Raw genomic sequence first — 21,087 nt, 5'->3', positions numbered from 1 at the left:
ATTTCAAACCCACAATACACATTTCCTTCTAAGAGGTATAGCAATTTGGGATGCTCTTCCATACCATAATATCATGATAGCTTCCTGTTGTTGAGCAACTGGAATTGTTGGTATGCTTTTGTGTGGGGTTGCATTACTTGTGGCTCTCCAAATGATGTTGAATTGCAGTTTCCTTCTTCTCAGATTATTGGCCATGTCAACTAGGGATGGTAGGATTTGTGGCCAGCCAACATCTGCGAGGCCATCCTTGCCTTAGAATTTATTTGTGGCATTGACTTCACCCATTAATGATGAAATTTTCCTATGGAAGATGATGTGAGGATGTTGCAAAAGAAAAATAGGCCTGGTAATTATGATCTGTTTTCATTTACAGGGAGTCAGTGCTGTCAGACTGTTTCCTCTTTCTGGCCACCTGCTGTTGTCCTGCTCTATGGACTGTAAGATTAAGGTGGGTTGCTTCAAATATATTTTAACCACTAGTTGCAAATATATAGTGGTGCCTCGCTTAGCGATCGCTCCGTTGAGCAATGAAATCGCTTAGCAATGGGGTTTTGGCCATTGCCAGAGCGATCGCTTAGCGATGGCTCTTATGGGGAAAAATCACTTTGCAAAGCCCCCATTTTCGGCCAGCTGATCGGAGGTTTCAAAATGGCCGCCATAAAAAAATGGCCGCCCGCTGTGTTGCCTCGCTTTAGAGGCACTGAAAATGGCCGCCGCAATGAAGGATTTTCGCATAAGGTTAGTTTTAAATCCCATAGGAACACATGTGTTTTTATGGGCTTTTAAAAATCGCTTAGCGATGTTTTTTCCGAAACGGATGAACGTCGCTAAGTGAGGCACCACTGTATATACATCTGCTGCATAGATATTACATTCACATCCACATGCCTCCTTTTTATCACTCATTGTCAAGGCAAATACAGTTTTCGTGGTCTTTGCTTAAAATGATATGTTGGATCATATTGGCTGACAGCCTTTAATGACTCTTGAATCCTCTGCTCATCATGAAAGAAATATAATGCATCATTTATTTAAGAACTTGCTTATTCAAATGCTTTTTTGTTATAACTAGTGCAAAAACAGATACCCTACTGTTACGTATCAGTTGCAGAGAAATGTTAAAAGATACAAGTGTCATAATGTTGTACAAAACATATGGGGGCTTGTTTCCTGATTCACGGTGTCTACTTAATTTATGTATCCATGACAATTCAGTGTTATATGATGCTTCTAGTTTATTTAAAAATAATAATTAAACCAGGAAGTAGGCATCAACTGGGCTATCCTGTGTACCAGCCTTTGCTTAAGAAATGCACAACAAATTTCTTGTGTGTATAAGAACCCAGAGGATACATACGTGGTTAGACCAAAGGGTCTACAGTGGACCCTTGACTTACAGAATTAATCCGTATTGGAACTGTGGCCGCAGGTCAAAAATTCCATAGGTCGAGGGTCTCTTTCCCATAGGAATGCATTGAAAACCATTTAATTCGTTCCAGCCAAAGAAAAAAAATTTGGGGCTTCCAAAGCTGCACCCGCTGCCCTCTGCCTTCTATCCCCACTGTCCTCTGCCTCCCATCCCCACAGGGACAGGAGGCAGAGGCCACTGGGGACAGGAGGCAAGAGGCGAGCCGGTCCAGCTCTCTAAGCCCCAAAAGCCCAAAGCTGACAGTGGGTGCAGAGCGGCTTTCAGCTTGCAACTTTGGAAGCCGGAAAGCCAAAAGCCGCTCTGTGCCCGCTGTCAGCTTTGGGCTTTTGGGGCTTAGAAAGATCAAAGCTGACAGTGGGCACGACCTGCAGCCTACAGACTGGAAGGGGGGCGGGGAAAGCGCAAAATTTGAATTTGGCGCTTTCCATGCCTCCCCCTTCTGGCCCGTAGGTCGATTCTCCGGCCACAAGTTGACGTGAAAATTTGCAGCTAGAGAAGTACGGATCTCGAAAAGTTCATGTGGAGCCGCACATAAGTCGAGACTCCACTGTAGTCCAGCATTCTCTTCATACAGCAGCAAACTAGTTAATCATGAGAAATTGACAGAGCATGAGTCAATGTGTTTTTGAAGGCTTTCACGGCCAGGATCTGATAGTTGTTGTGGTTTTTTTCCTGACATTTCGCCAGCCTCTGTGGCCGGCATCTTCAGAGGACAGGAGTAGGAAGTTCCTACTCCTGTCCTCTGAAGATGCCGGCCACAGAGACTGGCGAAATGTCAGGAAGAACAACCTTCAGAACATGGCCAAAGAGCCCAAAAAACCCACAACAACCATCAAAGCATGAGTCATCATCAACTTAGAACTGCACAGCTGGAAATAACCCTGTGGATCATTCAACCCCTGTCAGGAAGCACAGTAGGGAAATCACTTAACCGATGCTTTGCAGCCAGATACCTAAACCACTGAGCTATCTAGCAGGTCTCATGGAACTGCACTTGAGCTTCCCATCAACCAAGATGCAGAGGCATGTGTACCTTTGATATTGGAGAAGGGTGTATAGATCCATCCTGAGTATATCAGTGTATCTGAAAACATGGGAAGTTTCAGAGTGTATATCTATTATCTGAGGCTCCACCCAGTGAGAGAAGGGAGCCTAGGTGAAGGAAGAAAGGGCAGTAATGTTTCCATTGCTGAGGTAGTTTACCTGTCTTCTTCAATATTTTATTTCAAGAAATAGGTCTGTGCCTGCACTCAAATCAGTAGTTTCATTTGATATAATAGCTTTTACATCCCACACAGTGTCAAGTTCATTGGGTACCTGTTTCCTTTAAAATATGTGGATTATACAGTATTTTATAAGAAATCATTGTGGGTTAAAGTCTAGGTTTATGTGCTTTTGTGACCAGAATCCTGTGACTTATTGTACACTGGCACAGGTCAAATGGCACAAATCTCAGCAGCAAATGCTGACAGCTAAAGAGGCTCCAATTGTATTCCTTGTCACACGCCAGGCATGTGGCTTGGTGAACAAAGAGAAATACAAGGAGCAACTCTGTAGCTGTTAGTGCTTTGGAGCTCTGTTGTTTAACTTATGCTAGCATATAAAAGTAGTATGATTCTGGTCTATATGTTGCCTTCATTTATTTTCTTTGGGAAGTTGGTGGTTTGGTGTTTATAATGCTGTGGAGATGACTGTAGAAACTATACTGCAAGTTACTGCATTTGAAGATTGGTTTATTTTAAAATAGTCATAAGTGATTTGTGCAGATGACTAGATGCAATTTTACTTTTGTTTGTCCTTTAATGAAGCCACGTTTTAAGATTTATTTCTCTCCCTTCCAGCTCTGGGAAGTTTATGGCGAACGAAGATGCTTACGAACTTTCATTGGTAATTTTTTTAAAAATCTAAAGTTTAATGGGAAGCTGGGGATTCATTGCCTCAGCTGTTGCTTCAGTAGCTTACTTAGCAATGGGGCTTATGTGTGTTTCAAGTGAGTAATTGTTAGAATTCATGTATGAACCTAAGGAAATAACTATTGAACAGATTATCTTGCTAGTGGAATTCATTCGGATTTGATGTGCTGTTAAGATTTAAACACAGGAAGAGAAGTCATATTGGTGTGCGTGAGCTAGAAAATGCCAGAGGTGGTGGGAAGATCAAGCACACTCAGTTCCTTGGCACATATATCATAAACCTGCCCTATTGCTGGACTTCTGGAAGCTACTTGAAGGCTGATAGAGCAGAAATAGAAATGAGGTTGCAACTAAAATATACTGTACTCATGTCAAAGTTAACACCACATTTTTTTAGGAAATATGTTTAAGATGGGAACATGGATGTGAAAAATACATTTCTCCTTGTTCATGAAGCTGTAAATGTGAGTTAAATCCTCAGTCTAAAACCCGTAGTAAGGGATTATAATAGATACTGTCCAAAAATAACTGGAGGACCACAATGGATCACCCAGCCTTAAAATATGATTGTGATGTTGTTTCTGATGACAGATTACCATCCATAAAATGTGGCCATCTTGATAGCCTTAACATAGGGAGTAATTGAGATGATGTTAGTGCTGAGCAGAGCAGAGCAGAATCATTGTGTGTGTAGGTTTGCTGGGAATGTGGATTGGATATAAAATCTGGCGCAAGATTTTCCTCCATTATTGCATTTTGGAGTTCAACTGGGTAGAAGTTTCACACCCACAGCCCCACTTTTACTTCTTGCTTTGTCTGCAAATACATTAAAATGTTGCCTGAATGAAAGATGAGTACTGTATTACAAAACAGTTGCAGTACTTTAACCAGAACATAATTAGATGTCCTCTTGACTTAAGACCTGATATTTATTATTTTTAAAAATGTTAGTTAAAAAAAAAATTCTTCTCCCTTATAACAAAGGGTATTTAAATAATGCGATGAGATATTTTTAGATGTGTGAACTACTTTGCTCTTTTTGCTACATTCTCCAAATGTAGTGCTTCAGAAGGAAGAACAAGCAATTTTTAAAGTAGTCTGCATGAATCCACATGAAGCAAGTGGGGAAATAGCCTTTCACTTATGGTTTCTGGGACAAGAGGTACCTGCAGAAAGGATACACTGTGTTCAAAATAGAACTTTTGTAGCAGTTTTTTGTGACGGTATTTGTGGTACTTTGCTTCTTTGAGACTTTGCCTGCAAGATACATCTAGGGCAAGAGACCCATGCTTCCATCCAGGTATCTGCGTCGTGATGGAAAACTGCATTTACAAAATACAGTTATGCTTGCAATTCCTAATAGTAGATTAGGAACATCCTCATCAGACTGAACAGATGGTTCACAATCTCTGCTTTGACAGAATGAATCACTTACCAGAGGGGGTGGAGGGGTGCAACTGCAACCATCGTTCATTTCACTCATTATGAAGCACAATGGAGACTGCACTGCAGGCCAGACATTGTACATCCAAACCTGTCTTTCCTACAGAGCAAAACTCTGGTTCTTTTCCTTGCTAATACTATATTTTCATCCTTTAGGGCACAGTAAAGCTGTCAGAGATATTTGCTTTAACAATGCTGGAAGCCAGTTTCTCAGTGCCGCATATGACCGGTATCTTAAACTCTGGGATACTGAAACAGGTAAGTTATATACCTTACCCTTTCTGGTGTTTCTATTTTGCAAAAACCAAATATAACTGTTGAAGTGCAAAAGGCTGGTACAGGTACAGTTTCCAATACACTGTTGCTGCATACATTGAAAATTGTCCTGAAACATGTTTAGTTCAAGAATGGAAAGCATCAGCTCTATACAACAAAGAGACATATGCAGGAGGTTCTAGGTCCTGGTGTCTCCAGAAAATGTTGGCTCAACCCTGTCTAAACATTGGAGACTCAATTTTCAGTGTGGACAGCATTGAGACAGTTGGACTAATGGGGCTGACCCTGTAAGGCATCTCCATGTATTCTGTTGTAGCTGCCTAGACAGAAGATAATTCTTGTTGCTGCCTATTGCATGAAGTGATCCTGAGTGAAGTGGGTTGTTTGCTTCTTTTTCCTCTAGGACAGTGTATTTCACGATTCACCAACAGAAAAGTTCCATACTGTGTGAAATTTAATCCTGATGAAGATAAGCAGAATCTTTTTGTAGCAGGAATGTCAGATAAGAAAATTGTGCAGGTAAATTGAGAATATATATTTCTTGAAATCTTTGTACAGTAGCAACTTAAAGATCAAACTGAATTCCTCTTTTAGGTAGGATGTTTTCTTTATGCTTGCAGTGATGGTAGACTATTTCCTATAAGTCTTTAACAATGTGAGAAATGCATGCTAAAATACTTGCTTTCAGATTCCACAAAACCTATCAAATACTGTGTCATTTTCATTACATGTTCAAGAAATTACTCAGATTTGTTTTATCTTGTAGTGGGATATTCGAAGTGGAGAAATCGTTCAGGAGTATGATAGACATTTGGGTGCTGTCAACACCATTGTATTTGTGGATGAGAATAGACGATTTGTGAGTACATCTGATGACAAAAGTTTAAGAGTCTGGGAGTGGTAAGTGGAAGTTCAATTGTATTTGACAGTGGACTAAAGGAATAAATTGGAGTAGATAATGTATTGTTCTTGTATTTTCTCTTTGATGTAATGCTAATGGTAGCTAGTTATGTAATTGGATTAAATTGTTCTATTTTGAGTTATGTTCCCCCCCCAAATGTAGTTTCTTGACTTTGTTTTCCAGTTTAAATTTGATAGTAGTGTTGTAGCTAAATTCAAGGCAGTCGGGTCCAAGCATCTGTCCTCCCAGTAGCCAGGGTTGGCGAGATCCAGTGTTCATCCAATGCAAAAGAGGAAGGGACTAGTCGAGGGGATGAGCAGCTGTTTCAAGTTCTTGGATTGTAAACAGGTTATATGTGTTTTAATTTGTCATCTCATGACCTGCTACTTATTTCTAGCTTGTTAGCTGGTGAGATAAGTTGCGTGCTAAGAGAAAATCTACTGAGATGCCATATTGCTAAGAAAGAAAGGGGAGTGTTGCAGAAGAAGCAATGGACAAATCTGGCCTAGAAAAAAGCATGCTTTCTAATATAGGGTTAGAGGTATGGTTTGCAAATGGTGAGTCAGCTGGGACTGTTGAGCTTAAAAAAGAGGTTTCACTTTCAAAGGAGAGACCAGAATAATCAGAACAAAGAAAAACTTGATGGTTCAATTCATTTGGAAGAAGATTCAGAGTCATCACAGCGGAATTGTTGGCTGGGGTCTTGGCTGGCTTGTGACTTTGAGGAAAGAGCGCCACCTACTGGCTCATCAGCACCACTTTAGTGACATGTGAAGGCCAGCATTTGTTTAATGTACATGTTCTCATTGCTGCATGTGAGGAATGGTGAGTGAAGTGTGGAAGTTGCAGTGGTAGACAGGTTTTAATTGAGCCATTTAATCATTTCAAATGATCGTGGAAGTTGAGTTCTTTAATTTTAGAACAGCAGGATGTTTGGTTCAGTGCGTAAGAGATTAGTTGTATTATTACTGTGTTTCCCCCCAAACAAGACAGGGTCTTATATTAATTTTTGCTCCAAAAATCCATTAGGGCTTATTTTCAGGGGATGTTTTATTTTACAGTCATGTCATCTTCTGGTTGCTGCACAGTGGTGGAGGGCGGGGTTGCACTTAACTGGGGCTTATTTTGGGGGTAGGGCTTATATTACAAGCATCCTGAAAAATCACACTAGAGCTTATTTTCAGGTTAGGTCTTATTTTTCTTCTTGAAGGGTCTTGTAGTCTTAAATAACACTCTCTGTACAACACCTAGTTTTTCTAGAGTCGGTAAGAGTCTGTTAATGAAGATTAACAGCTAAGGTACAAGATGAGAAAGATAGATGCAAAATAAAAATCAGTTCTTGAATTTCTTTTGAAAATTAATAATTCTTTAAAATTCATTTGCATAATTTAATTCATTGCATAATTTTAAAAAAATTAAAGTGGCAAGGGGTTTTCAGAATATTTTCTAGCTCCCAGTAGGTCCGAAGTAGTATTTGATTGATTTGAATTTATACGATTGCATGGTTATATGAACATAATTAGACAGTAATTAACCTTCATGACAGCAGTTACACTCCATCTAATTTGTCATTAAAGTGATGTATGTAAATATTATGAGGATTAATGTAGCTGTGTAATTAATGTTTTCTGCATTGTTGTCTTTTTTGCCGACTGCAGAAGCTGGAGAGCCCTTATACCAGCCCTAGCAATCCTCAAGGGTTTTCAAAAACATTCAGTTAATGTTATTTTTTAACTCAATCAGAATTGAACAGTTAGATGCGTTGAGTGGAATCCTTCTGAAATCTTGCTTTGGGCAAAATCACAAATCTAGTAGGAAGTATTTTATTCTTTGTACTCAGGCATCCAAATGTGGATAGGATAAGTCTTTTAAATCTATTCCATTACAAGAACTTTCTGCATTTAGACTTCTAGTTCTCATTAAGCAAATTGTGACAAAGGAATGTGACATGTAACATCTGTTACATCTTTATAAGCATTTATAAAATCAAATGACTTAGCATTACTTTTAAGCATATATATTTAAGGAAGTAGCTGCCCTACATTTTTGGACCAGTCATCATGATGCTTTTCTATTTCTAGATATTCTGTACGAAGCTAGTGACAGTTAGTTTGCATGTTTCTCTCCTCCCCATAGGCAGGACACAACATCTGGCCCAAGAGAGCCCCATAGTTGTTTCAGTGCAGGCTGTTCCTTATATTTGATGTTTAATATTTGATGTTTTTATCCCAGAGCTATAATTGCAATTAATAATGAGCTTAAAGACCAGTAGTGAATAATTAGTTGGACTGTGTTACTTGGCCTTCGGTGTAGATGTTTGTATTTTTAGTGGCGGATTTTTAGTGGGTGGGGAGTGTTTTGGGGAATTTTATGTGTGTGCATGTGTCTGGTCTCTGGGTGTCTGTGAATTTCATTGTATGGGTATACTGTGTATAATGTGGTTCTTAACGTGGGCGATAATGCCCCCCAGGGGGTGATTTTATTTTTCAGGGGGGCGGTAGAACGAAAAGGGGCGGCGTGGGGGCGCTGGAGCAGAAGGGGGCGGTACGGGGGCGCTGGAGCAAGCCAAACCTGTGAAGATGGCTGCAGCCTTTTTACAGTGTGCATGAATATATATTTTCCTACAATTTTAATTTAGTTTCAGACTTTTTGTCTTGAAATTTTTAGTTCCTGCATTTTTTTTAATGCCCTTTTTATATTTCAACTTGTGTCTTAAAATTCACTTGCAACTAAATCATTAAATGTTACTTTTTGGGGGGCATTTCATTTTCTTGGAATTTAATTTTGTTTTCAGGGGTCATTGGATTTAAGTGTCTTAAATAAATAAATAAATAAATAAATAAATAAATAAATAAATAAATAAATAAATAAATAAATAAATAAATAAATAAATAAATAAATAAAAGATATCATCACCACGGGGAGGGGGGCGATGATAACTTCCTCAATGGCTCAAGGGGGCGTTTCTTTCAAAAAGGTTAAGAACCACTGGTGTATATACTTACAATAAATAAATAAATAAATAAGCAAGCAAGCAAAGAAGATCTCTTTAGTTCAGACATTAATTTTTGTAAACAGTAAAAGGACCAGGAAAGACCCATGAGCTCTAGCACCTCTCCCATATCTTACAGCGCCTTTAAGGGAAAATAATGACTGAGCAAATCTTTAGAGTTCCCTCTTTGCAACTCAGCATATAATGCCTACAAAAGTTGTCTCTTTTGTTTTGTTCTTTTAAGGCAGTGTTTCCTATTGCATTGTAAAACCAAAGCTTTTTTAATGTACTGCTTTCCAGGAAGAAATCTCAATGTTGGGGGCTGCAGTCCGTGCACATGCACACTTCACACACACACATTTGCAGTACCACCTTGTACTTGGAAAGAAAGATACAAATGAACTGGCTTGTATCACATTGACTTAAGCACATTCTGTCACGGATCTCTTTCTGGCAATAATGGATGCTCAGGGGCATGCTGTATTTAGATAGCCCAAGCTATGGCTTTTGTTAATTTCTCACCACAGGACAGATGAAAGTAGTGCATTCAGGACATCGTTGAATACTGTGGTGCCTCGCTTAACGGGCGCCTCGTTTAACGACGAATCCGCATACCGGTGAAGATTTTGCGATCGCTTTTGTGATCGCATTGCGATGTTTTCTATGGGGAAAATTGCTTTGTGATTTTTCCCCATACAGTACCTTCCCCCAACTGACCGGCGGGGGCAGATGTTCCCAGCCCTCCTCCAGCATCGGCGGTGGCGACTGGGGTGGGGGGAAGCCAGGAGGAAAGGCAAGCCCCGGCTGCACTCTCCTCCCGGCATCGGCGACGGGGGTGGGTGGGAGCCGGGAGGAAAAGCAAGCCCCGGCTGTGTGCTCCTCCCGGCATCGGCAACGGTGATGGGGGGAAGCCAGAAGGAAAGGCAAGCCCCGGCTGCGCTCTCCTCCCGGCATCAGCGATGGGGGTGGGTGGGAGCCGGGAGGAAAAGCAAGCCCCGGCTGCGCGCTCCTCCCGGCATTGGCGACGGGGGTGGGGGGAAGCCGGAAGGAAAGGCAAGCCCCGGCTGCGCTGCCGGCGGGGACTGGGGTGGGGGGAAGCCAGCTGATCGGCGGTTTCAAAATGGCCATCGCTGTTTTCTGGACGGATTCCTCGCTTAAGAGGCACTGAAAATGGCTGTCCCTATGGAGGATCTTCGCTCAACGGTGAGTTTTAAGCCCATAGGAACGCATTAATCGTGTTTAAATGCGTTTCTATGGGCTTTTTTGTTCCGTTTAGCAATGTTTCCGTATAGCGACGTTAATCTTGGAACGGATTAACGTCGCTATGCGGGGCACCACTGTACTAGCTTATTCTTTCTAAAAATGTCAGAACATGTTTTTATTTGAACTGGGGTTTTTTCCATTTCTGCAGTGAGATCATAGTGACTACTTAGCTTAAAATCTGAAATCTGTGGGATAACCAGAGGATGCTGCAAGAGTGAAGTTTGTGTACACATGCATCAAAATTTATCTTTTGAGTCCTTTCAAGGAGAAAGGAGAAAATTATTTTAAATAAATAAAATAAAAAAATAATTTTTAAAATTTTAAATGTTTAATTTTTCCAGGATATAATAACCTCTAGATTTATTCCTATGCTTGATAGAGATTCCTGCTTTTGAGGTGGTAGTGACATACTCAAGTGCAAAGAGTACGTAGGAGGAGGAGGAGTAGATTGAGTGATGAATTTGTACAAGTAACAGCAAAAGAAAGAGCTCTGTAAAAACTCTAATGATTGGTTGGCGCCTCAGAGGTTCAAGGCTGAAGTCTGCTCAGTGCAAACCATGGAGGGCTTTACTGTATAAAGACTTCATTTAGTCATACGAGCTATAGTGCTTGGACTAAAGCATCAGAGCTATAGAGGGAAACATTTTAACAGTTTTATCTTATCCTGTTTCCCCGAAAATAAGAGCTAACCTGAAAATAAGCCCTAGTATGATTTTTCAGGATGTTCATAATACCCCAAAAATAAGCAATTAAGTGAAACCCCACCCTCCACCATTTGGCAGCAACCAGAAGAAGATGACATGATTGTATTTGAGTAAATGTAGCTTGTTGTACATGACAAAAAAAAATATCCCCTGAAAATAAGCCCTAATGTGTTTTTGGAGCAAAAATTAACATAAGACCCTATCTTGTTTTCGGGAAAATGCGGTAATTAATTATGCTTGCATATTGAAATACCTTCTGCTTCTAATGGAGGACCCTAAGTAACCAAGTAATATGAAGAAGTAACATGAAGAACTGATTGCCAGATATATCTGTTTTAGCATGCTTGCTAAAGTCAATGAGATGTGAGTGCGTGGCATAGACACTGCAGTGCATCTGCCTCAAGACTTTCTAGGTCGTTATTCAAAGTAGACACATGGGAAGCATGCCAAGGTCCCAGCAAGCTTTAACCAAGGTGGAAAATAAACCTTGTAATCATGTTTGAGAATCACCCTTGTAAGGTTTGAGGAGAAGCAGAAAGAACCAGAGGGACCCTTTTCCTCCCTTTGTCCTTGTGTTACCTTCCCACAATATGCTAAAGAGCTTGAGATAACTGCTAGTTCCATTCTTGAAATCATTGTATTGCTGTATAAAGGGAGAGTGGAGATTCTGAGTGAGAACTGAGACTGTGTGGGCTGAAAATGCCTTAGTATCACAGCTCTCGTCACATAAACAGGCTAATTGGCTCCTCCATTATCCTTTTCATTTGTCTTCTTTAAACTGATAAATTCAGTACTTTGGGATTTGCCTGCCCTAGACATTCCATAGGGCCAGGGAGGTGACATGGGGCAATACATTAAATTTTCTTTTTTAATTTGCAAACAGCCATGCTTCTGTATGCATTCCTACTACCTCAATTTATCTCAAATGTACTGGTGTAATTTTGAATGGTTCAATCACTGAAGTTCTATATTTGAGGAGGTGCTGGTTTGTAATTTGGTGCCAGGGGTAAAGGAAATGTATGTTAATCACAGTGTAGTTAGATACTACAGGATTCTGTCTTCGAGTAAATAATACTCAGAATACACTTGCACTCCAGAATTACAGGTCCATCATCTGTATGCTGTACAGTCTTTTGTCATCAGTCATCTTTTTAATAGAGAGAAATGTATGTATGCACCCATACATGATTGTTTTCCCTCATCTATATGCTCTTGTTTTGTAGGGACATTCCAGTAGATTTCAAATATATAGCAGAGCCAAGTATGCACTCTATGCCAGCGGTGACTTTGTCCCCAAATGGTAGGTTTATCTTCTTTGACATAATGATAAAAACCTTTCAGTGCAGTTCCATATTAAGTTTAAATATGCTGGACATTAGAACAGACTACCAAATCAATGGTTGAAATCCTGTTGTGCAGTTACACAAATGACATACATTTTAGACAGTAATTACTATGAATTAAGAAATCTTTGTATATTGTTTGTTGCGTATTGAATCTTCCACAACAGGATTTCAACCACTGATCTGCAGATTTCTTAAATTTTGGCACTTTTTGTCTAAAAGTTACAGTTTGTGTAATGGCACAACAGAGTTTCAGCCGGTGTGTTTTACTACCATCATACAGCAGTACAACAGCCAAAATCCTGTTGCAGAATACTGCACATGTAACAGTGCAGTTTTAACAGTTTGCTAGCTGCCAGTCACATGTCAAATTGCACACAAAGAGAGTCATGAGGTGTAAAATGTTTCTTATTCTGTGATCATATAATACAATAGGATTCTGGCTCAAATAATTTATATATGATTCCCCCCTTTTGTTACTCAGATTATATGTTCTTTGCTGAATGGGCAACTGGATTTCATAAGCCAACATATGTTTTTATTTTATCTAGTTTTAAAAGTACATTTGAATAAGAAAGGGTTTTGAGGCAGCATGACACAATATTTAAGAAGTGATAATCAACAGAAGTAAAAATTTGCTCTGAATTGGAAGGAAGTGAAACTCAAGACAGTTGCAATATCCAATAAGTAGGCTTCACTGTTCACTTTGTCCAGTGCTCCCTTCTTTCCTTTTAGGTGTCTCATGCCTTGCTTTCAGTCTTTAAGCTCTACAGTTTATTTCCATGGAGAATCTTAAATGAATAATATCAGAAAGGAGTAAAGCAGGTTGCTAGAGTTGACAGCTTCTTTTGTGAGAAACAATTGCTCATATCTTTTAGACTCTACTTTTATCAGTATGCTTCCCAAAATTAACAAGAATTAAGGAAATGGAAATGTAAAGTACAGTAGTTTATTTTCAGAAGACTGACATCTTCATTAATATTTATATCTTAACAGGAAAATGGCTGGCTTGTCAATCAATGGACAATCAGATTTTGATTTTTGGAGCTCAGAACAGGTTTAGGTTGAATAAAAAGAAGATCTTCAAAGGTCATATGGTGGCAGGTTATGCTTGCCAAGTGGATTTTTCGCCTGACATGAGGTATGTTTCCTGTAGTAGTTCTACTTAAAGCTTCTTTTCACTTCCATTTTGATTTTCAAGACTTTCTGGGTGTCATGATTTTGGACTTCAACACAGTAGAACACAGCATTTATATATGCTGTGAAAACATTTTCATTTGCATTCTGTCTTTAATATTCCTGTAAGATTGTATAGCAGTTTGGTCTACCCTTGATTAGTGTGGGTGGTGTGTATTTTGCAGCAGACTATCGTTTTCAGTGCTCAGGGCTACACATACAGACCTGATCCAAACATGCAGTGGGCAACAAATAAAGCAATTCCGTCAGTATTGGGAGTAAAAGCTCCTTCCTCTTCATGGGATGGACCAGAAAGAGCACCTTTGAGTAAGTATCCTAATCCCTTTAAGCAGCCAATAGGCACAGTCAGAGTTGAGCGTAGTGATAACCTGCTGGATAGGTAATGAGCACAGCACCTCAGAGACGCAAAACTACTGGTTATCTCTTGTTTGAGGCCACTGTCGTCAGTGCAGTGAATTACAAAAACTATTTAAAAAAATAGAAAGCAGTTTATATTTCTAAGGGTGTGCCCTGGAAGATGCCATATAGTCTTTTGTTTCCCATGGTAAACAAAATACTATTTTATGGATTGGCTTTCTGACCCATAAATAATTGCATTGTGCTAAAGTGACTGTTACTTTTTACTTTTAATAGCTATGTGATATCGGGTGATGCAGATGGAAAGCTGAACATCTGGGACTGGAAGACGACAAAGCTCTATAGCAGACTAAAAGCCCATGACAAAGTCTGCATAGGTGCAGTGTGGCACCCGCATGAAACATCCAAGGTGATCACTTGTGGATGGGATGGCCTCATTAAACTATGGGACTGAAGGCTGCTGCACCGTGAAAATCTTACATCTCCAATCTCTGGGTGAACCTCCAAGATTTCATAGCACATACCCTGTAGCAAAAAAACAGCAGGCTAAAAACAGAATAGTGGTATGGTTGTTTCAAGTACCTCAGTATTACATGCTTCATCAGAGACTCTAAATACCTGGTCTGAAAGCCAAGTTCAAGCTATGAGGAGCTAAAAGTGACCCTGTAAAGTGGCCTAAAGTGGAAGCTATTTAGTAAGCTTGGTAGACAATGATTTTTGAAATCAAAATAAACTAAATTGGACAGAACTTTAATTTCTGTGTTTTATAAAACTGAAAGCTGAGCCCTCATAAGATTCACTCTACTCTGTAACTGCTCAATTGGAAAGGGCAGAATATAAATGGGAGGGGGGAGTTAACAGAATGACCTACCTGTTCTTAGAAGAGAGTGTTCTCCAATTTCCAAGTGCATAAGATAATTCACATGTATTTATTGCAGAAACTGCTACTTCATCTTGTTTTTGTATTCAGTATGCATTCTCAGTCATACTGGAACACATCCTTCCACAAAGACTTTCCATGCACTTGCAGTTTGTAGCCCTGGTTCTGTTTTCTGGCTGGAGTTACCACCTTTCCAAAAGACTTTGAAACAAAGTAGGAAGATCAAAGAATAATCAAGTGAAATTGGGCTTCTGGGATGTAGGACATATTTTCTGTGACTGGGAAGACATTCAATCAGTGCAGCATTACATGCTTGCAATTTATGTCCCATCATGTGTAGAAAAGACCTAGCAAATGCCTGACATAGTGCTATTGAAGTAACCTGCTTATGATCAAAAATAGTCTAATTATATTAGCATTTTGATTTCTTTTAAATTTTACCTATATTTCATATATATCCATTATTTTAAATTCTCCCCTCTGATACAAATTAAAGCAAGCAAGCAAGCCCCAGTTCAGTTTTCAGGCTGGAATCACCTTGCCAAATGGAAAGAACCTCAATAGAGAGATCAGTTCTTGCAGAGGGAGTCCATCTGTTGCTTTACTTCAAGAGTCCATCCTGTAGAAAAGAGGACTGCAGCCCAGTCCACTTTTCAGCAGCCTTCCTGCTTTGTAGGGTGCATTGGTATAGCTCAGTGTGTTCACAGATGCATAGATTTGGTGTTACACAGTCAAGAACTGTCTGCATCAGGTCAGGTTTCCATTCTTCTTTAAATCTTATTTAATTAAGAGATCCAAAGAACATAATATATGTGTGTATAAAAAAGTCAAAAGTTAATTCACCAAATACTATTTGAAGATATATCCCATTCAACCAGTGGGGCTTTTACAAGGGCAGCAATTACTGAGTTACTGACTTTGGGGTACATTCATAAAGAAGATATGCTGGGAACCAAACTGCAGCTTCATTACCACTTCATCATCCAAGTCTTGTAAATGGGCACTTTAATATTGATTTTTTTATTTTATATAGTTGTGTGTTTTGTGCTAAACTACTACTGTACATATATCTTTTTACAGAAAGCTATTTTAATAAATGTTTTGATATGAAAAGATGGATTCTGGATTCAGTATAACATTTTTAGCATTGTCCAAAGTCTGCTTTTTAAAGTACTTGTTTGGTGTAGATGTTGTAACTTCGTTTTCCACAGTGTGAATATGTTTTCCTTATATTGATGATATTAAAATATTATGCAATAGTTCCTCTTTGTAGTTGAAACAGGATCTATAGCAAGCTTGAGTTACTTCACACTTCATTTTCCTCATCTCAAGATTAATAGTTATACTGAAAAAAAGTCAATAAATATATTGGTAGCCATAAAACTATTCTTTCATTCTGGATATATACTGTATCAAGTTTAACTGCTGCCTAATATTGCTTTCCAATAAGAGAAGAGAAGATGTTTAGAAACACATTCCGTTTTACTTATCTTCTTATTTATAAGTGATTTATTTAAAGTATAATTAACATACTGGCAAATTGATTCTGATTTAAGGCAACCCTTTTTAGGTTTTACTAGAGGTACAGTACTCAGAATGGTGGGCAATGTGAGTGAATGACCCTCGATCCTAGACAGAGATATGTGTTTAAGGGAATTGTGATCCAACAATGTCTGGATAGCCGCATATGCCACATCTATGGTGTAAATGCAGCTCTTTGAGGAGGCATTCATAATACAGCTGTATTGTCAGGGGAGATGTTTTATCATATATAACATATATAGTAGTAGTGTTCAGTTTGTACATCATTACTATACAGTATATTGCAGAAGCTGCTACTCGCACACTGAAAATGTATAGGTATCAATGGGGAGAGAAAGATTTAAAAAACAATGTATGAAGAAGGGATAACCCCTTCTCTTAAACTGCACTGTTCCACATGAAGTATCTCCCGCCGCCACCTTACTGCTGCATATTCCATACTTTGAAGAGTTATGAATATAGTCAGTGCAGATAGTCCAGCCACTGATGCAGATCACAGCTTTTGCATATCATCATACTGGTTATGGGTGCCACCAGTCCATCACATTGTGGCCAGCCTCTACATCCTTGGCTAGACCTGTCTTTGGACAGTGGACGTTCAGTCTGCCACTGGAGAAATATTTCAGGCCTTCCTTGCCAAAGCTTGTGTTCCACTGGCATAGCCTTTTGAGAGCCCAGGTTACCTCCATGCTATGCTGAAGTAACAGAATAGGGCTTCACAGAGGTCATGTTGTAAATGTGCAGAAAATATATATAAACATTTCCTTTGCTGGGTATGAATTACATTCAAGCAGTTTTTGCAGTATATAGATGGGTATGGAAACAGCATTGGACAATGAAGAAAGACAAAGCTTAAAACTTTCATGCCACCCAGTTTGTAAAAATTGTATTTACATGTGACAAGATAAATTGTGCCGAAAATGTTATTGACCCGTGCACAGGTTGAAAACAAAAACATTTACATATTAATACAGTATTAACTTCACACATTCTAAAAGTATTCTTGTTCAGGTAAATGACAGAAATAGCAGCCAGTAAAAAAATACACTTATTCTATGCCTTACTCTGTATTGATGTAAGATTTTTTTTTTCTCCCTGTACAAAGACTTCAGATCATGGAAGTTGGGTCTACTCTAAAGCAGGGACAACTTCATGATAGCAACTCTCCCTTTATTACCTGTTCCTTGTTCTGTTTATATAGTAAAAACATATCTAGGCCACATACTTCTTTTTAAAGGATTCACCAAGGTAAGTTAGTGCTTTCTATCCAATATCATGTTATCATTAAATTTGTTGCTATCTTGTCAGTGTTCTATCACAAGCCCTGTTTATGAAGCAATTGCTAGAACAAGCCTGATAGCTAATCGGGCTATCACAATGCCCCTTCTGGCAGCTGAAAGCTCAAGCACTGCAGAGAGGGCAATCTGTTGAAACACCTGCAGCATAAAAGAAATGTGTATCTGGTGGTAAGTGTTATTCCCATAAAAGAGGGAAGCAAAAGGTTGAACACCACTGCCTTCATGGCACCCCAAGCTGCTGCTGATTTACGGTTTTGGCAAGAGGGCCAGGCCAGGTAAAATGAATATACCAAGAACCTAGCCTAGCTTATCTGGTTGTCTGTAAAGATTGTTTTGGACACTAAAAAATGATAAAATATTTGATATTATTTTATATGATGGAATATAAATTGTTGTAATTGTTGAACAATATAAATTGTTCCATACATGCAAGGAACAATTGTTCTCTTGTAGCACCACCTATCGCGCCCAGTTGTTCACACACCAGATAAATATGTGTTATGATGACATGTAAGTGCATACCAAACATGGGCTAAGTTTCATCCAGTATATGGAGGAAGAGGGCAGCCAATATCAGCAAAAGCCCTATCATTTAATCTATGCTGTGCCTAATAATGTTCATTACTTTGTTTTGACTGGGCTCCCTTTCATTTCAGATACTCAATATAGGAATCATTATTCCCTTATAAACTCATCCATATATTTTCCATTATGGAATGTCTCAGGGTATGTGTCTGTTTTTGGAAGCAGAAGGTAATATGAGAGTTGATAAATATTTAATAATTATCAATTCAAATTGTTCATGTTTTTGAACTACTCAAAATCATTGTTGGATTTTGAAGGTTGACTGCGTATTTTAACATTTTTCTATGTAACATTTATGCATTTCATGGGTAATGCAGCTGTGGAAGGTGAACAGAATTGTTGCAGTCACGTTATTTTGATGAAGCTCAAGAGGGGGAAGAGATGGGAAACTGTCCCTACTGCTGGAAAGCAAATGGTAAATGCAGGCATTGAATTATAAAGGTCATGGTATTTGCTTAGTAGAAACAGAGGATGCTGAACTAGTGCAGTAATATAACCATACAAGCAATTTTACACACAACACAGTAGTCATGGTCACATGTGATGAGTCAAGGCTAGAGATGGGGGTATTCATATACAAATATCCCCGCATAAATCGCGTTAACAAGGGTTCAGCCCTATGGGGCTGGACGGTCCACTCATCAATCCAATGCAGATGGTACAATTCTATGAATGGCGCCGCAGCACATGATCTACTCGTGACTCCTGGCAGGAAGCGGGAGGACAAGCCTCGCAACGTTGAAGAGTGATGAGCGGATCATGTGCTGCGGCGTCATTCGTAGAGTCGCACCATCCGCAGCACATCAGTGAGTGAATTGTCCGGCCCCATGGGGCTGGAGCCTCATTAACGCCACCTATGCGGGGATATTCGTATACGAATATGAATACCCCCATCTCTAGTCAAGGCTCCAGGAGAACCGTGGCTTAATGTGGATGATTAGCAGGCTAGTACATGCTGCTTGATCATTTCCACCTGCAACAGGAAAGGCTAAACCATTGTACTTCATAATTTCCTGGGCTGTTCTAGATTAGTCTCTCCCAATCATTCTGAGGCATCCACAAATGAACTGTGGATTCCATCTGGTTGGGTGGGAAAGGAGAAAAAGTCATTGTGCACCTAGATAAAAACCGCAATAAACGAACCAGAGAGGTCAAGAGAGGTGTGGTATATTCAGCAAGAGCAATTGACCTCCAGCCCACTATTCATTTGTGATAGGCCACACTTCTGTGGGTCTCTGGTGTACAGTGTTGAACAAACTGAACCAGTGACATGCTCATCAAATGTAAGCAGAACCAGTATGATCAAAATGAGAGATGGAAGGAAGGGCTATCTGCTGCATGTAAGGAGCAAGGAAAAGTTGCTGTAATGCAAGGAGATAACTATAAAAGCCAAGAAGAAAACAGGAAGTCAAAATGGAGTGGGGAAAGGCACCTTTAAAGTCAAGAGAAAATAAGGAAATCTCCAGATTCTCAGGATATTGCTTTATAAAAAGGGTAAATCAAAGTAGAAATCCCAACCCCACTCTATGATTACAGAAGCTTAATATTTTAAGCTAATTTGTGCTAGGATCCTACCTGTTTATCCAGAAACAAACCATTTGTTTTGATAAGTGTTACCTTTTCAATCTATGATGATAGTGGCATAAAGCAGAGTAAAACCTGGATTGAGAAGTAACCACATGCACAGATCAGAAGTGGCAATTAAACAGCCAGCCCACCCCAGCATAAATGATGCAAACAAAATATTTAAAATGTCCCTCTTCTAGGATAAGCTGTGCTTTTCTACTTTGGGAGACCATAATGCTTAAAAAGGTGGTGGTGGTGGGGTGACACACACACTTATTAATATTACAGGGTCCCAATTTGCATGTTTGGTCATTCCCATCAGTACCTCACAGTCCCACACCATAAGCTTAAGCTTTCCATTTCCACCTTGTATTCACCCAGCTCAGTCTATAACAGCTACTTGCATTGAATTCACTACTTTTTAGAAAAAGCTGTGGTTTCGATAAGTCTCTGTAAGTGTGAAAAAGCCTGAAGTCTTTCACTTCTAGTTCTTTGAGGAGACTGTACCAGTACCGAACCACGGTGCTCTCATTGCCGCTGACTTCAAACCCAGGCCAGTGGACATGGATTTCAAAGACCAGCTGGCCTATCTGTTCCACAGTGTCCTCCAGGATCAAGTTTTCCAAAATTTTCCACTCAGCACTTTCCATATCTGCTTTGAGGATATCAATCTAGAACAAATATGGTAGAAAGATGTGAAAGTCATCAGCAAAAATTATACAAATATATCACTGATCATGGATAATCAGAAAATTAGAAGGGTGTCTTATGTGATGAAAGGCTGAAAGAAAACTCCAAAAACCAGATATACAGTGGTGCCTCGTTAGACGGTTGCCCCGCTTGATGACAAAATCACTTTACGATTTTTTTTTTGCGATTGCTTTAGCGATCGCAAAACAATGGTTCCAATGGAACCATTGGAATGGTCAGGAAAAGCCTCCAAAGTGCTCTAAAGCGGGTGCGGGTGGTTTCAGGGCACCCCCGCCAGGGCTCTGATGGTGCAGGAGAAGTCGTCAGAATCCTAGCAGGGGTGCCCCAAAACCACACGCCCCGGTTTTGGGGGTCCCCCGGGGCTTACCTTGCACCATGGGAGGATTCGCCTGGTTCCCTCTGTGCAGCGATCGGCATTTGCAGAGGCTTGTCCGAAACCCTTTTAAAAGTTCCCACCTCTTCCTCCAGACTTCGGCAAGGCTCAGAAGGGGGAAATGCTCTTTTTTCCCTCTTTTGGGGCACCCTCGCCAGGGCTCTGATGGTGCAGAAGTCATCAGAACCCTGGCAGGGGTGCCCCGAAACCACCCGCACCCGCTTTAGAGCACTTTGGAGGCTTTTCCTTCACCATCAGAGGACTGGCGGGGGACCTCCAAAGCTGGCGATCACAGCGAGGGGACCCCTCCCCAG

The 21,087-nt window shown here is 39.9% G+C and overlaps 2 protein-coding genes across 6 annotated transcripts in view; one reads left to right on the top strand and one right to left on the bottom strand.

The window, feature by feature from the left end:
- Positions 1-15,817, top strand: part of CDC40 (cell division cycle 40) — a 59,352-nt gene extending 43,535 nt beyond the window's left edge. The window contains exons 8-15 of the mRNA XM_020801331.3: positions 374-448; positions 3,271-3,316; positions 4,942-5,043; positions 5,465-5,580; positions 5,828-5,961; positions 12,145-12,221; positions 13,261-13,405; positions 14,095-15,817. Coding sequence (XP_020656990.3) covers positions 374-448; positions 3,271-3,316; positions 4,942-5,043; positions 5,465-5,580; positions 5,828-5,961; positions 12,145-12,221; positions 13,261-13,405; positions 14,095-14,272 — 873 coding nt within the window. The 3' untranslated portion in view covers positions 14,273-15,817. The remainder of the gene's footprint in view (positions 1-373; positions 449-3,270; positions 3,317-4,941; positions 5,044-5,464; positions 5,581-5,827; positions 5,962-12,144; positions 12,222-13,260; positions 13,406-14,094) is intronic.
- Positions 1-21,087, bottom strand: part of METTL24 (methyltransferase like 24) — a 161,162-nt gene that overhangs the window by 24,948 nt on the left and 115,127 nt on the right. For 2 of the 5 annotated variants that reach the window (XM_072997921.2, XM_020801333.3), the window contains one exon: positions 17,111-20,360. The exons of the other annotated variants lie outside the window; for them this stretch is intronic. In XM_072997921.2, coding sequence (XP_072854022.2) covers positions 20,037-20,360 — 324 coding nt within the window. In that variant the 3' untranslated portion in view covers positions 17,111-20,036. Of the gene's footprint in view, positions 1-17,110; positions 20,361-21,087 lie in introns of those variants that run through there. 5 annotated transcript variants of the gene reach the window in all.

Source organism: Pogona vitticeps, chromosome 1 (genome assembly GCF_051106095.1).
Source record: "Pogona vitticeps strain Pit_001003342236 chromosome 1, PviZW2.1, whole genome shotgun sequence".
Classification (NCBI taxonomy): domain Eukaryota; kingdom Metazoa; phylum Chordata; class Lepidosauria; order Squamata; family Agamidae; genus Pogona; species Pogona vitticeps.
The sequence above is the reverse complement of the archived record's forward strand: the minus strand, read 5'-3'. Positions and strand labels throughout refer to the sequence as shown.